Source organism: Struthio camelus, chromosome 5, assembly GCF_040807025.1.
Source record: "Struthio camelus isolate bStrCam1 chromosome 5, bStrCam1.hap1, whole genome shotgun sequence".
In the NCBI taxonomy this organism is placed as follows: Eukaryota; Metazoa; Chordata; class Aves; order Struthioniformes; family Struthionidae; genus Struthio; species Struthio camelus.
The window spans coordinates 4,520,103-4,537,873 of record NC_090946.1 but is presented as its reverse complement, the minus strand read 5'-3'; the positions used below and the strand labels follow the sequence as shown (position 1 = coordinate 4,537,873).

Sequence of the window (17,771 nt, the reverse complement as noted above, 5' to 3'; positions counted from 1 at the left end):
TCTGGGAGACCCATTCTGCCATTAACAAAGGACATAAGAAAAAACAAGCATGGGCATATACAACAGAAGTCACACAGAAATATTCCAAATCTATAAAAACTGAAGCAGAACCACAAAAGAACAAACAGGAAAGCTACAATGCTACATTATCATTATAGATCTAACCACTCACAACTTATAAAAGGGTACCCAGACCTTCACTTCAAAGGTCACACTGGGGCCAGTTTTTCAGCAGTCTCCACTAACCCTAAAACACTAACTAAACAAAACAACTCTACCTCATTAAAATTCACAAAATGAATTTTACATTTTTCATGCTTCAGTAAGCATTCAGATAGTTTCATATCCTGGCTATTAAACAAGAGACACTACTATAGCTGTACTGCTTATGCTGGAGAGTACATGTTCTGACGAAATCAACAATTTTTTTCTTTTTTTTCTTTTTTTTTTTTTAAAGTAAAAACATAAAACCAAACCACTTAACAGTATCTTACATCTGTTTATTTTACAACAAATTTCAGAAGATGACAAGCCTGCCATTCTTTCCTGATGGGGAGAAAGAAGAGTTCTCTTTAGAATTAGAACTGATCAAATAATCTATTATTTCCTTCCTTTTATTGCTGCTGAAAATACAGGAGCCAAGCAGTTTTTGCTTTTTAGAAGGCAAACTAAAAAGTTTTCTTTACTGGCTATGCAGTACTTAGCTAAACACTAACTGAGGCTGACAATGGAATGTAGTACCCCTGGAGCAGACACATGCATGCCTGAACTAGCTCCTGTAGATAAGAGCAGCAGCAAAGACACAGCAAGACAAATTTTAGTGCTGGGTGCACCTGCTGTTCTTGGCCATAGGTATAACCTAGCTATCTGCAATAGCTAGGTTAAAACTATCGCTGACCCTTGTTAAGTTCAAGCATTCACTGAATCAGGGGATCAAGTCACACAGCATACATGATATAATAAAACACATTCTTTAAGGTGATAAAAACCTTGCATCATCCAGGTTTTTAATCTCAGTAATATACACGGATGTATACCCTTCTGTTTGGGTATTCAACTCATTGATTTCAGTGTAGTCATAATACTGCATAGCAAGGCACTATCACCCGTGTGAACCTATGACACATGTGCAGTGGACAACCTTTGGAAAGAATGTTGCCTGAATGTAAATAAATATATAAACTTCCTGAATAATAATTGAAACAATTGTATTGTGCATATGCAATGAGGTGAACACGCTCTCAAAAGGTTTGCCGACTTTACTGCAGGGGCATAGTACTGTTATACCGCATATGTGCAGTGTATACACTCTAGGAAAGTGATGACACAGTAAGACACAGAGCTCCAAGACAAAGAGCGGTCAGGAACTGGTTGCTGCTGTAGCCTAAATAACTCTGGCCTGCAGCCCACTCCCAAGCTGATCCTGAGAAAGGGGGCCACTGGAAGCAGGCCGAGTTGTTGTGCAGGATCTAGACCCTGCTAAGATATGCAATTTCCTCCCTCCTAGCCATTTAGTTGAAAGCACAAATAATTGCTGGAAATATAAAAAGTCAACTTTTACCACCAGTTTGTTATTAAGTAGCAGCTGGAATCCTTCTCTCTTTTCTTGATCATCTCCATTATGCAACTGGTCAGCCTGCTGCAGTAGCTGACCCATTCCTTCCTCTACCGAAGAATCTAAGATTAAATGCGTTTCATCCTCATTGACTAGGTCCAGGGAATCCCTTCGTGCAGTCCTCACTGTTTCACAGCTCACTTCATCTTCCCCTTCCTCACTCTCTCGCTCTGACTCCCGGTCATAGTCAGATTCAGCATTGGCTGTGGTGTACCTTTCAGGAACAAAAATAATGCAAAATCAGCCTCAGTGAATACTGGGCTGTCAATGACACAGTTTATACATTTGGTACACAAAGACCAACTCCTCCTAATAGAGGAGGAGGAGCATACCTCGGAGTTTATCCTAGAGAATGGTATACAGTCTAAGTCTCTCAAATGACACACCTTGCATTATTTCTCACGCAGCATACACAACCACAAAAAGTTGAAGAAAGGAAGCCCCCAAAAAGTTAAGTAGCACTCAGTCACAAGTGCCCATATCTTGCTTATACGCTATACAGTTACATATAACAGCTTCTCTTAAGTCTTTTAATTTTAATGTAAAGAATTAAAGAATTAAGCATATTAAGAACAGACCTAGGATAGGTCACTTAAAATGCATGGATGATAGAAGAGAATTTCAACAGAAGATCTAACACACACTCACTGATGTGGAAGATATAACTTGAGAGTTTTAACCTGATCCAGGAAATTTCAGACACAACAGCTGTTCTGGCAAAATCTCTGTCATATTGCCTGAGCACCAAATATGAAAGAGTTTGTTTATGCTGACATGTGAAAAGATGTAAAACAGTAGGAGAGTGATCAAAACTATTTCATATGAACAAGAAGTCAAGCAGGGAGACAGCAGATAAGCCACACAAAGACACCACAGGCACAAAACTCAAGCAATGACTAGCTGCTAAATTAGTCAAATGAAACAGAATAAAGCCTAGATCAAACTTTCTGAAAATGACTAAAATTGAGCTCTCTCAAATCATATACAGGCACTTAAATGGGAAATTTGAAAAAGCCTTCTATATTGACTGACACTGCTACAGTGAAGTGTGTGTTTATGGAATTAGATCTGGGTTTAAGAACATAAGCTTCAAACAACTTTTTTTTTAAAAAAAAAAAAACAGAAGATCCTTGATCTATTTTACCCCCTCACATTTATCTGCGAGCCCTTAACTAAAGAATAAGCCAAAGTTAGCCAATAATATGCAAATCTATAGTCAGTTTTTGTTGGACTACCTAAATAGAAGGCTCTCTTCCTGAAGCAGGCTACCTCAAACCTCATCACTGTTTAATTCTAGATGCTATTTGTAGTTGCTTTCTCAGTAAACGGTGCCCGAGCCACGTGCCGAACTTTAAAAGTTCTGTGCTACAATTAGACGTCATTGCAGTCCAGGGGGAGGGGAGGGCATTTGGTGCTGTACTCCCCACATTCAGCTCAAGGAAATTACAAATGAGATGATCTAGCACTGTTTGAATTTCTCACTGTTCTCCAAGGGAAATTCTAATGCTCTGCATGTGAAGTTACCCTTGTCTGGAGACAAAGATAACGTGACCAAGGTCCATATCTAAGGAAAGCAGTTAGAGTAGTTTGGCCACACATAGATAACAAGACACGTTTGGCTATCAAAGTGTTAACTTTCCAAGAACCATTAATTATGATCAAACATTTCCCCTCTCTGCTAGAGGGTAAACAAATATCCTCCCTCACCACAGCCTCCAGCCCTCATCTGTAATTTAAAACATGCACCGTTTTGTGGTGTAAAATTCTAAGACAAGAAATAAAGCAACAGTCAGCCCTATCACTGCAAAGACAGGAAACTAATCACTACAAGAAGATACGCTGAAGATTAAGTAAGCAGCACTGCATTTAATGGCTAATGTAGCCACACAGCGCTAAATGACATTGGCGTTAGTTCCCTTGGCTATTTCATTTTCTGTACTTAAACACCATCTCTTCAAATTCCCTCTGCAGTTCAAATTAAGCATGATTTATTCTTTACTGCTGTGCAGTGTAGCTGTGGGCTACACAGCTGCGATACTGTTCCACTGCAACCATTTTAGTGGTGGCTGCAAAGATTTCAGTACTTCAGTTGAAAAACACCTTCCACGTTAAATGATCCTGAAGCACAATGTGGTCTTTTAAAAGATAAGCAGCAATGGATGACTCCTGTACGTTTTTTTCCTCTACCACAAAACTGCATTTTCTCCAAGATAGCTTATACAAGATGCTGCCAGTTTAAGAAGAGAAGTAATAGTGAACATAACTTCATAAACACAAAATTTCCAGAAAGATTAAGGGATTTGGTTGTTATCAGCCTGTTTTCTCAAGTTTACTAAAACGTTTAAGAACTTTCCATTATCATACGTTAAGGCTTCTGGCTAGCACACATCCTGAATGAAAATGAAAACACGCTATCTGGAACTAAAAAGCACATGGCAAGAAGCTCAGAAGACCAATGCAATGCCATAACTTCCATACAGTAGCCCGAGACCTTTGGCTCCTTAAAGCTCGTGATTATTTTGATCAATTGTGTATGAAATCAGAGAAGATATTTACGTCTATGTGGTTTATAAAATAAAGCTGAAACAAGACTTCATTTTCCTAAATTTAATTAAAAGAAGGCAACTGCCAGAAATGAATCCACTGCTGAAATGTATCTAGTGAGGATAGTTTTATTCTTCCTCCCAGCTGCTGCTAAGAAACTTAAGTAGTCTTTTCCAGAAAGTGCATTTCCTACCCTGATTTTCTATAAAGACGTTTAGTATTTAATCTCTGAAGGGCAATGTTGCATGCTAAAGGCAGCTGTTCCTGAACAGACCAATGCTATACCTATTTGTATAGGATGAATACTAGAGTCAGAATGTTACTATTCAAACATTTTTTAAAATTAGATGCGAGCTGCTTATTCACTAATTTTCCACACTAGTTCTTAAAGCTATTCACAGATGTTAAACAAAATGTGAGAACTCTACCAACTGTTACCAGGTTCACAATAAAGTAATACGGTTTTGCAGTAAAATATATCTCTGCTCCACAGTTCACTGAGGTCTTCTGAGGAGACAGTCTGAGTAAACATTAGGATACTTGCTGGCCTCTATCATGACTTAAAATTAATTATTTTCTAATGATCAGATTATACTTGGGTCTCTTATCTGTTGTGAAGCGTGCCAAAAAGGTGGTATTTTTCAAAATATCTGTTGGCACCCTGACAAGTCAATGCATCTGTTATTATCTAGATAGCACAGGTCTTGTCTTCAGAACCAACTACAGATTACAGATTTAAAATATACCTTCACTCTGCACCTTGCTTTTCTGACAATCTTGTATATTGCTCCATCGTGAAACATTTGCTCTCTAAATTTCCTTTCGTAGGAACACGTCTAAAGCCTATGCACTTCAGATCAGTGAAGTAGCTATATAACCTAGATGGGATCATTATCAACTCTTTCCTGCTCCTATTCCAGTTACTGGAGATAGAATACTAAAACGACATGTTTTTATGGAACTGACAAAGATTGCATTCTGGCAGATCTGTGTCCTTTGTTCTGGAAGCCTGCTACAGTAACTGCAGCTTTGTCCTGTGATTGCTAACCCTGCAACAAAGTGCCAGTTTGCACCAGCTGACTGGTCATCTAGCTGCTGTCAAACAGAATATTACATCAGAATTCTGCCTGCCTTGCTCTCAGTGATATCATTTATTTCTTTCTTTAAATCACATTTCATTTCAACTTATTTGGAAAAAAAATGCTTATTGCCAGCACTGCATGCTTTGGAGGACATTTACAGACTTCAGAAGGTATAGAACACATCCAGATTAAAGCACAGAGGAGAAGCCTTTCATCAGGAAGAAGGCAGGCACATGTATGTACCCAGGAGATCTCTTGTTTTCCATCAAATACCACAAGATACTTGCTTCTGTTTTCACCTGGATAGTTTATTTAACTCATGCAAACTCTACAAATAATCTAAGGAACACACAATTATTGGTGTGACACACTGAAAAAAATCCACAAGAAATACCCTAAGGAAAGACATTTTTGTTTGACTGGAATATACTTTAACTTTCTCAAATTTTCCAGATGCTCTAAAACATATCACTGTATGTACCTTTTATTTATATTGCAATCGCTCTCCCAAGCTGGACTTCTACTTCGCTTTTTCCTGCAAGGTGCCCTAATCAAATTAATGTTTAAAGAGTCTTTTTTTCCCCCCTCTCTCTAAAAGCCATTTTTGGAACATAACATTTATTTCTGCACATCTATCCTCAGCAAAAAAATCCATTAGCAATTGATTTCTCAGGCTCCCAACTCTTAAAGCTTGTTTTGGTCCTAACCTTTGGAGGCTTTTTGTGTGTTTGTTTTGAACTATGCCCTGTTGCTAAGATTCTCAGGAAACTGTATCTACCTTCAAAACCTATCTCCAAGGTGTAATTCAAGAGAACATCTGTATCCCATGACTATAAGTTAGATCAACTGAAGTATTTCTGATTTCCCTCTACTGAACTGTTAACTTTCTTGCCAGGCTGCATACAGTAGCAGAAACTGCCACGTGCCATCCTGACTGCTGATGAACTGCCACTGGAAGGCTTCAGTTTTCTTTTTAAATAGCAGCCACTATCACAAGGACCTCAGAGAGAAAACAGATTTTTCCTTACAAAACACACCAAGTAGACTTACTGTAAGAAAAGCAAACAAACCTTCCTTTATGTTATATGTTGTTCATATGTAAGTAATTGGGTATCGGAGCCCATAAAAGCAACTTCTAACCTGATGCTCTGCTTACCCTCCTTCACTTTCACCATCATCTGTATTGGCTGCTCCTGAGCTGGCTGTGAAATAAATTGAACTGGACCCTGTTGAATCACTCCTTTCTCTGGGAGGTGGGAACCGCCTTCGCCGAGTTAGTCTCTGGGTTTCTTCCAGATGGGACCTTCAAGAAAGGCAAAGAAAGAAACTAACATTTGATAGTGAAATGTCTGCTATTGCCCTTCAGTACATTCCCCTCTAGTACATTCTATCCAATTTACTCAATATCTGAGGAATTCACAAGGTTAGTTGCTCTTGATTACAGAAACATCTCATTATCAGACAACAAGTGTTTTACACTACAGTTAAAACAAGACTGACTGCAGCAATCTGTATACAAAGAGACAATCACATTACATGTATTCCTATGATTTCCTCAACAAAGACAGACAAAGGAACCCTGAAAAATCTTGCAGCATGCAGAACCTTTTATTCTATATCAAAAGTTGTTTACGGTTGGCAGCAATGTGAAAGAAAATAACAGTAAAAAGAGACAAAGATTTACAGAATAAATAACCTTTCTGGTCTATAATATATCTGAACCAAGCGTCAGTACTTAATATTCCAGAAAAAAAACTCAAGCCTGGCTAAACATACAATTTTTATATTAATCTCACTGGGGACCAAGATGTAATGCCAGTGGAAATTAAAGAAGTATTTTTCTACTTTTCAGTCCAGATTCAACATACTCTTAATCAGTAGTGGTCATATTTCTGTGCATATTAACATTTTCTGTGTGTAAAAATATGCAACGGTAGAAAAATACTCAAAGGGGAAGAATGGTACTAACTTGACTTCACCAACAATTTCTGCAGCTAAGTGCTGCAAGCTTTTTCGTAGCTCTTCCACTTCTTGTCGCAGCTCTGTAATGTTTCTCAACACAAAGTCAAGGCGATCCAGCACATCCACCTGCTCTTCATGCATTAGAGAAGGTGTGTACACAGCACTGTCTCCTGCCTCTACAAGGACGTGCCTTCTGGGAAGGACTTAAGAAAAGAGAAAAAAAGTTACTTAGATACAAATAGGAAAGGATTCAAAATAGGAAACCCTAGTAAACTTTTGTTTCCAGGAAATGAAGGAGAACATGAGGCTCGCTCTTAGGTACTAACTCCTGACCTCTCCCAAGGCTTTTGTTTCTTCAACTGTTTTATCACCCTCTTCTCTGACACCAACATATAGCCCACTTAACATATTTTCAGTGTTAATTAGGGGTAAAAAGAGTTATTTTAACAACATTACTATAAAAATCCCTTTGTTAAAAAATTCAAAAAATCTTACCGACTATCATAAAGACCATTGAAGACGAGGAAATTGCTGCTTTTTTTGAAGTCTACATTGTACATTAATTCTATTTATATTCTACATGCTTCTGTATTAACAACACACTTAATACTACAGTCTACTTTTCTTCTGAGTTACAATTAACTCTGGAGGCCATTAGCCAGGCAAGTAATTAGTTTATAAGATAGCGTGTGACAATGAACCACAGCAACGCAAGCTAATTTTGGCCAAGAAAGACCAGAAAAAAAGTTCTATCTTTTTTTTTTTTTTTTTGGGGGGGGGGGGGGGTAGAAATAGCAGTTCATTCATCAAAATATGTCATTGCTTTGTATTGAACATCCAGGGACCTTTATTGATCTCTCCAATCCTTATATCTTCTTACGTATTTGGCATCATCAGCCAACATAAAAGAACAGCTTTAGAACTGTGGACTTCAACTATGTTTTCTTAAAAGCTCATACTAAACATCATTAATAGAGGCACACAAATTACCACCACTTAAGTGAAAGTCAATTATTTACGAGCACTCAAGTATTTTTTAACACCATTACATCACACTCATACAAGCTGTCAGATTCTCAGAAGCAAAAGGATGATTTAACACAATGCACTCAGGAAAATAATCTAAACTCAGTTCTAAAATCTAAATTTTGTTAAATAAGAAATTACATACTATAATCTTTTCCCCACTCTCCCTTTGCTTTGCCTAATTTATGCTGTTGTCTTTGCTGTTTACCCAAGAAGGGGCTGCAGACCATCTCAATGTGATATTTTAAAGCAGACAGCCTCTAAGCATCTGCCCTGCTCTAGTGCCAGTCATCACCATTCCCATTACCACATCAGCAGAGGCAAATACTCCTTTCTTAACCATTTCAGTTCACAGATCGGTGTTTCAGGGTGAAGGCACACGAAACTGGATGAACTGATTTCATCTAAGAAACTGGATGAACTGACTTCATCTAAGATGTACGGTCAGTAACCAGAGGCAGATGAACCAGGCAGATAGTTTTTGCAGCAATATTTCCCATCCAATAAAGCCATTTAGAATTATACTGGTAAGTTTCCACTCTCTTGTTTTCACTAAACATAGCTTTTGTACAGGATATGCTACATGCAGTGCAGTGGGAACATATGGAGCAGTATGTATCCAAAACCTGCTTCTGGAACACGGCAAATTAAAAGATTCTATTTACAAACCACAACTTGACACAGTAACAATGACATACCTTCAGCTATCTCTATAAACATGTTCAAGTAAAAGCTTACCACTGGAAACCACTCTTTAATTAGTATGGATGATACAGTAGCCCAAGTAAAGTGAAACACTTAGGACTCCTGCTTGCTTGCCTATCTGTGCTACTGGCTTCATTTCAAAATCGGGATTAATCACTATTAACAAATGTAGTTTCACTTTCCGAATCCTCAGTTTTGAATAGGCTCGGAAACAAGGGGATAAACGTGCTTCTACTTGCTTAACTTTTCCTAATGTGTTAGAATACTTTTTTTTTTTTTGGGGGGGGGGGGGGGGGAAGGGAAACGAGCATCGGTGAGATGGCCAGCACAAGGGCAAGAAAATGTACATAACCAGCTGATAAACATGGATAAACATAAGCACACACACACATAGGGCGGACTGTAAGGTAACGGCACCGTGGCTATTAAACCCAGGCACGCAACCCCCGGCAGAGAGCGGCTGCTCCTAGAGCCGCTGCTCCCCAACGCCGGTCGCCCCGCACTGGCCCCGCCAAGGGCCACACGGACAAGGGCCCGGCCCGGCGGGCTGCGTGGCAGAGCCCAGCCGCCGCGGTACTCTACCCTGGCTCCGGTGTCGCGGGGCCTCCGCCTCCGCCACCGCCGCGGCGCTGTGGGCGCGCTCGCCCGCCGAGTCGCGGCCGCTCCCCCGCCGCCAGGGCCGCCTGCCTCGCCGCCGCAGCACCCAGAGCAGGCCGACGCCCGCCGCCGCCGCCGCCGCTCCTAGCGCCAGCCCGAGCGCTAAGCGCCCGGCGCCCAGCCGCGCCATGGAGGCCTGAAACGAGGCAAGCGTCAGCGCCCTCCGCGGCCCGGTTGCCGGGGCAACCGCGCCCCTGCCCCGCGGCGCGCCGCTCCCTGCGGCCGCTGGCGCCGGGGCGGGGGGGGCCGGGAGGAGCGAGCCCGCCTCGGGGCAGCGCCCGCGGCGGCAGGAAGAGAGCCGCGCGCTACTCGCGCCGCGGACCCAGCACTTCCTGCTCGGTCTGTCCCTGTGCGGCCACCGTCCAGGTGCTGCGCCACACCCACTTCGCTCCCCTTCCGGCTGGCGCCGGAAGATGACGAAAGGCGCACGCGTTTCTTCCCCCCTCCGCCTTCTCGCCCGAGGCCGTGAAATGACGTCATCAAAAGCCCCCGCGCAGCGGGAGCGGGCTCAGCACAGTGGGGCACGTGACCAGGAGGTCCTCCTCCTCCTCCTCCTCCTCCTCCTCCCCCCCCCAGTGGGCGGGGCAGCAACCGCCACAACCGCCACAACCAGAGCATGTACCACTGCCATAACTGCTACGGGTGCACCGCCAGCGCACTGTCACAACCACCACACCGCCACAGCCAGTGCAGCTGTATGCCACTGCCACACCGCCACAGCCAGTGCAGCTGTACCACTGCCACAACTGCCACAGCTGCCACAACCCTCACAACCAGTGCATGTACCGCTGCCACAACCACCACGGCTGCACTGCCACCACACTGCCACAACTGGTGCAGCTGTACCCCAGCCACACCACCACAAACCCTATACCACTACGAGCAGCAGAGCTGCACCACCACACCAGCATAACGGCCACAAACACCACAGCCACTACAGTTGCACCACTGCTACACCACAACTGCTACGGCACATCACAACTGCTACAGCTGCACCACCACAACCATCATAGCACCACAGCCAATGCTGCGACACCCCTAGCACACCACAGTCACTACAGCCACACCACCACCATCACATAATCCATCACAACTGTTAAGCCACACCACCACTGCTACAGCTGCACCACTGCTACACCACAGCCACTACAGCTACACCACCACCACACCACCAGCATGACCACTATAGCTGCACTACTACTGCCACATCAGCACAACTGCTACCACTACACTACCACCACATGGCTGCAACTGCAACATCTACACTGCTGCATACCAGTACCACTGCTACACCTGTTACACCACTGTCACAACACAACAGCTACAGCTGCATTACCACCACCACCTTATTACAACCACTACAACTGTACCACACCAGCATGGTTCCTACAGCTATGTCAGCACCAGAACCACTGGAGCTACACCCTCTCAACATCAGCACAGCTACTACCGCTACACCACCACACACAATTGCTACAGCTCCACCAGCACCACACCAGCACACTCTTGCAGTTGCACAACCACCTCACCAACACAACCACTACAGCTACAGCACCACCACCCCAGCACAACCCCTGCAGCTATACCACTGCCACACTGCTACAGCCACTGCCTCCACACAGCTGCACCAACACAGCTGCTGTGCCAGCACAACCTCTTCATCAGCACACCCCAGGGGTGAGGAATCTCAGGGCTTTTGTCTCATGTTGCTGAAAACCTTGTTGGGTGGTAAGCTTTATTCTGGTGGTATTGGGAGAAAAGACACAGCTGCCTCTGCCTGTTGGCCTCCCATTATCTTGTGCTAGGAATCTGCTCCTGGCCTTTCAGACTGTTCTGCTGACGTAGATGCTTTGAGTGAAAGCCTTTGGAACATATTTACTGCGATAAAACCTTGACACAGAAATGGAAAGAGACAGCTGAATTTTTCTTCTGTGGTTCAATTATTGCTTCCAACCCTACTGCCCTCAGCAGAATGATGACAGCGGCTCAAGGCAGCAAGAATTCATAGTCCCCTGGATATTAAAGATGATATCTGAGTAATAGCACAGCAAAGCCTTATTGCAGTTCTTCCTTGTCTCGCATTGCAGATAGCACTCTTGTGAAAGTAATAAAAGCAATCTTTTTGAAAGAAATCATTTCAAAAAATGGTAGGTGCTGTTTCAGCCCCTTTGTTCTTTCCCGTTAAGTCCCTTATACTAACAGAAAACAACTGTATTTTGGTAAGTGGGGGTAGCATCTGAAAATCTAAACATCCCATTGTGTTTTATGTTCCTTCTTTTTTGTCATTGCAGAATGTGCTCTGTTTTATGCTGTGGCTGTTGTCTGTCAAAGCTGTTTTAAAGGTCTTAGTAGATAAACCTCCACCATTTTTCTTGCAACTTTATTATGCATTTCAGCAGCTTTTACTCTTGGCAATTTTCCTGACATTAAGCTTAAACTGGTTTTGGGGGTTTTTGTTTTGGCTTTATTATTCCTTCTTACATACCTGTGACTGATAAAGGCATGGATAATTTGGGTGTCTCTTAGTTACTGTAAAGTGGCTAGAAAGAAGGAACATTTAGGAGATGGCAAATACTTGAAAGCAGAAGTGTGGTTTGGTGGGAAACATACATACATTCCTTCTTTCAATCTTCCCAGATAAATTAGTTCCTTTTGGTTTTTGCTAGCTCCTTCCAGTTTATCAACTTACTCTTTGGTGTTTCAGATGCTCACCTAATCTTCCATATGCTACCTTGCCAGAGCCCTGTTAGACATGGTCATAATCTCTTTGCTCTGTAACATGCCGACCTCAGAAGTGAACTCCAAAATCCCACTGACTTGTTTGTTATTGTCATCAAACTGCTCTGAAACATTGTGTCTGGAAGACAGCACAGCTAGGCACAAACAGTCAAAGAGGTTCCTGCAAAGCATTGATGATAATTTCTTGACTCAGGTGGTGGAGACGCCAACGAGGAGAGGTGCAATGCTAGACCTTGTACTAACGAACAAAGAAGGTCTAGTTGGAGATATGAAGGTTGGGGGCAGCCTTGGCTGACCATGAGATGGTGGAGTTCAGGATCCTACAAGGAGGGAGCAGGGCAATGAGTAGGATTGCAACGCTGGACTTGAGGAGAGCTAACTTTGGCCTCTTCAGGGACCTACTTAGGGGAATCTCATGGGGTAGGGCCCTAGAAGGAAGAGGGGTCCAAGAAAGCTGGTTAATATTCAAGCATCACTTCCTCCAGGCTCAAGATCAGTGCATCCCTCTGAGGAAGAAGTCCAGCAAAGCGGGCAGGAGACCTGCATGGATGAGCAAGGAACTCCTGGCAAAACTCCAACAGAAGAAGGCAGTCTAGAGAATGTGGCAAAGGGGACAGGCCACTTGGGAGGAACATAGGGGCATTGTCAGCGTGTGCAGGGATGCGACAAGGAAGGCTAAGGCCCCTTTGGAATTAAATCGAATCTGGCAAGGGATGTCAAGGAGACGAAGAAGGGGTTCTTCAACTACCTCGCTGGCAAAAGGAAGCCTAGGGAAAAAGTGGGCCCGCCGCTGAATGGGGCGGGGGCCCTGGTAACGAAGGCGCTAGAGAAGGCAGAGTTGCTGAATGCCGCCTTTGTTTCAGTCTTCAATGCTAAGGCCAGCCCTTGGGAATTCCAGAGCCTGGGGACAAGAGAGAACTTCTGGAGAAAGGAAGACTCTCCCTTGGTGGAGGAGGATCGGGTTAGAGATCTTTTGTCCAAACTTGACATCCACAAATCCATGGGCCCCGATGGGATGCACCCACGAGTGCTGAGGGAGCTGGCGGATGTTATCGCTAAGCCACTCTCCATCATCTTGGCAAAGTGCTGGAGATCAGGAGAGGTGCCTGAGGCCTGGAAGAAAGCCAGCGTCACGCCAGTCTTCCCAAAGGGCAAGAAGGAGGAGGCAGGAACCGCCAGGCCTGTCAGCCTCACCTGCATCGCTGGAAAGGTGATGGAACAGCTCCTCCTGGAGGTCCTCACTAAGCATCTGGAGGACAAGAAGGTGATCAGGAGTAGTCAGCATGGATTCACCAAAGGGAAATCATGCTTGACCAATCTGATGATAGCCTTCTATGACGGAATGACTGGCTGGGTAGATGAGGGCAGAGCAGTGGATGTTGTCTACCTGGACTTCAGCAAGGCTTTTGACACTGTCTCCCATCACATCCTCCTAGGTAAGCTCAGGAAGTGTGGGCTAGACGAGTGGACAGTGAGGTGGCTTGAGAACTGGCTGGATGGCCGAGCTCAGAGGGTTGTGGTGAATGGCGCAGAGTCAAGTTGGAGGCCTGTGGCTAGTGGTGTCCCCCAGGGCTCAGTCCTGGGTCCAGTCTTGTTCAACATATTCATCAATGACCTGGAGGAAGGGACAGAGTGCACCCTCAGCAAGTTTGCTGATGATACTAAACTGGGGGGAGAGGCTAACACACCAGAAGACTGTGCTGCCATTCAGAGGGACCTGGACAGGCTGGAGAGGTGGGCGGAGAGGAACCTCCTGAAGTTCAACAAAGGCAAGTGCAAGGTCCTGCACCTAGGCAGGAATAATCCCATGCACCAGTACAGGCTGGGGGTTGACCTGCTGGAAAGCAGCTCTGCAGAGAAGGACCTGGGAGTCCTGGTGGACAACACGTTAAACATGAGCCAGCAGTGTGCCCTTGTCGCCAAGAAGGCCAAGGGGATCCTGGGGTGCATTAGGCAGAGTGTTGCCAGCAGGTCGAGGGAAGTGATCCTGCCCCTCTCCTCAGCCCTGGGGAGGCCTCACCTGGAGTACTGTGTCCAGTTCTGGGCTCCCCAGTACAAGAGAGACATGGCACTCCTGGAGAGAGTCCAGCGGAGGGCTACCAAGATGATTAGAGGGCTGGAGCATCTCTCCTATGAAGAAAGGCTGCAAGAGCTGGGCCTGTTCAGCCTGGAGAAGAGAAGATTGAGAGGCGATCTCATCAACGTGTACCAGTATCTGAAGGGGGAGTGTCAAGAGGATGAGGCCAGCCTCTTCTCTGTGGTGCCCAGCCACAGGACAAGAGGCAACGGGCAGAAACTGAACCACAGGAAGTTCCATCTGAACCTGAGAAAAAAATTCTTCACTGTGAGGGTGACAGAGCATTGGACCAGGTTGCCCAGAGAGGTAGTGGAGTCTCCTTCCCTGCAGATATTCAAAAGCTGTCTGGATGTGATCCTGGGCAATATGCTCTAGGTGACCCTGCTTGAGCAGGGAGGTTGGACTAGATAATCTCCAGAGGTCCCTTCCAACCTAAACGATTCTGTGATTCTGTGAATTACTACAGGGGATAAAGAGATAACAATGTCCATGCCCATTTAATCATGAATTCTTCTTCTAAGATTGTAAGTGAGGATTTAAATTGTAAACCATAGATGAAATTACAGGTTGGGGTAAGGACTAGGCTGTTTAGACACTTAGCGAGTGTTCCTGTTTGGACTTTCAGGAGCAGCCGTCATTCAAACAAGAAACATTTACATCTTCTTTCATTTCCCGTCCTCAAAAAACGGGTCAGTGCTCCATTTCTCTGCACTCACTGACCAGCTATCAAATACTGACACTTTAAAGTTACAGCCTCTCTTTCTGTATATTAAGCAGAATCTTTAAGGGTTCTGCAACCAGCTTTTTGATCCGTTTGGAGTGGCTGTGCAAATTACTAATTCTGGCGTTTATACTTCTTGGAGCGTTTGCAATCAGGCCTACCTATATATTATTGGAGCATGGTGGGGCTCTAGGTAAAATAAACAGGCCTGTAGACCAATTTAAGATTTTTTTTCTCTCTAAGCACTTTACTTTTAAAATAATATTGTAATTTGGTTTTTGCAAAGACTCTTTGGGCCTGCTTACTGCTGAAAATCGACTCGCTTGGGTAAGAAGGCTGGTAGCGAGAGCAGTGACGTGTGGCATGACATCTGATGCACTCATCAAAGCTAATCAACAAGCAAAAGGGGAGCAGCAGCCGCTAACTCTGTACCGCTGGCAAACAGCACCAAGGCCACTTATGTCGCTGTTCTCTTTTGGGTTCTTCCTGCAGAGTCATCACAGCCTGATGGTATCACAGCTTGATGGATGCACATTTGTCCTTTCCTCTGGACTGAGACATAAGGAACTCAGATTCCAGGAAAAAAAAATCACCTTCCTGCTAACTCGCCATGTAGTTTTAGGCAAATAATTTTAGCTTTGTGTAGTTCAACTTTCCTGCCTGTGAAAATAGGGATAATAATATCTGATTCTCAAAAGTACTACAAAGACAACTATATTATTGTTTATAAATGCTGTCTACAATGCAAGTATTATTAATGCAAACTTAGCTCCCCAGACAGTTTCCATTTCAGAGTGTTTTATCTTCAGCTCCACAGAGCAGTCTTTCATTTCTCACATGTGACATCAAAATGTGTATGTTTGAAAATCACTGCTTCATCATAAAAACAAGTCCATGACTTCGTTGCCTGGAGCAGGATCAAAGATGATAGGCTGCAAAGACCTAACGTTGTGGATGAAAGACATCTTTAGTAATTAGGGACACTATTAAAAGGAAATGTAATTGCTTTAATATTCATCAAGTTTTCATTAAGTGTGATGCTTTTGAAATATAAAACCTTCTAATGTGGCCAAGGCAACTTATCCCCCAAGCAGAGGTGCTTACAGATGGCTTGCTACAGATGGCTTGGCCTGCTGGCCCAAGGAAATTATCTGCATCACCCAGCTACCTCTGCTGAAACCTCTAGGACCAGAAACATGCCCTGTGGCATGGTACAGTGCTCAAGGGGCAGCAACAGGACAGCACTAAAACAGGGCCTGTCTCAGAGCCTGCCCAGTAGATGCAGACTTCCCTGCTGACTACAGGCCACCACATCTCTCCCATCCCACCGACTAACCTTCTAGCCTGAGAAGGCACCGGTTATTTTAGAGAGCCTACCATTCATAAGATTTGTTCGAGGGCCACGTGTAGCGAATGGGAAGAGCAGCTGGTTATTGGGTTTGGATTGTGGTATTTTGAGTGCAAACTGACTCTGTGTCAGGCAAAAAGTGATTAATGGAAAAATAATGAGCCTGAGTTTTTTTGGTTTGCAGCTCTCCATTCTACAGTAAATGTGGTGAACTTGTGGGCCAGCTTAATTTCTGGTGAGATCCCAAAAACCAGTGGTCTATAATCAATTGCGTATGCCAAGCTTGAAACTAGAAATGTATTTTCCCAGGACAGCAAAAGGAAAACTGCTGTTTCTTTTAATACCTTACAGAGTGTGTTGATTACTAGCTAAAAAGATGGATTAAACACATTCTTTTTTTACTGTGTTCCAAGTACCTGGCCTCTCAATACCAGCCTCAGTTTGATGATCCAGAGAGTGAACATTACTCTTATCTGGTAGAGAAATAAAGAAACCTGCATTACCGCTAACTTACAGACTCCTTAACTAGAATATGAACTCTTTCCTGTTTCCCATGCAATTGGAGACCTGAGCTTCCGATGTACCTCCAGCGTCTCCACAGTTGGTGGTTTACTGTTTTGCTAAGTTATCTTTTATTTACATATATGCTATTTAATAAGTTTTACTACACAAGCTTTTTGTGACTGCGCTGTGCAATCAGACCCTGTGATTAGAGTTTTGGTCTGGGCAGTTTGCCTTAAGAAGCAAAAACACAGCCTACATTCAGGGGATGCTTATTGTAAGGTGCTGCCTTCCTTCCAGTTCGTGATATTCTGGGCAAGAAATGTAATTGGGCGCTACAGAAAGAAGAAAGCATTAATTAGAAAAAGCTGCTACTGTTGGAAGAAGAAAAACAAAGCTATTCATATACCACTTGCCTCTTGTACTGCGAGTAATAAGGCCATGATCTACGATGGAGCCAGATAACCCTTCACCATTTTTTATGTGAATTACATGGACAGATTCAAAGCAAGCAGCCCCCACTGGTCCCTGTTGCTATCCTAAGCAGGCGAGGCCACGTCTGACAATGACTTTTAAGTAGACTTGTTGGAGCCAGTGCCAAATGGTAATAAGTTGCTTTCTGATGATGAATGGTACCTCTGAGATATATTGCACTGAATTTTATAGCTCGCTCTCACGCCACTTCTGTGCAGATAGCTTGAGCTGTCTCAAGCTGGTATCTGAACAGGAAATTCAATACCAAAATATTAGGTGCAGGCTCTGTTTTTGTTTTTCCTCTCTCTTCCCCCCTCGCC

At 43.9% G+C, this 17,771-nt stretch overlaps 1 protein-coding gene across 4 annotated transcripts in view; it reads right to left on the bottom strand.

Moving 5' to 3' along the window:
* RMDN3 (regulator of microtubule dynamics 3) overlaps window positions 1-17,771 on the bottom strand; it is a 57,125-nt gene that overhangs the window by 34,109 nt on the left and 5,245 nt on the right. For 3 of the 4 annotated variants that reach the window (XR_011141226.1, XM_068944276.1, XM_068944278.1), the window contains exons 1-4: window positions 9,517-9,736; window positions 7,211-7,406; window positions 6,398-6,544; window positions 1,562-1,829 (exon numbers count right to left, since the gene is read on the bottom strand). Coding sequence is in view for 3 of the 4 variants with exons in the window: in XM_068944276.1 (XP_068800377.1) it covers window positions 1,562-1,829; window positions 6,398-6,544; window positions 7,211-7,406; window positions 9,517-9,721 (816 nt within the window). In the remaining variant the exon portion in view is untranslated. Of the gene's footprint in view, window positions 1-1,561; window positions 1,830-6,397; window positions 6,545-7,210; window positions 7,407-9,516; window positions 9,737-17,771 lie in introns of those variants that run through there. The other variant, XM_068944277.1, reaches the window with a different exon arrangement.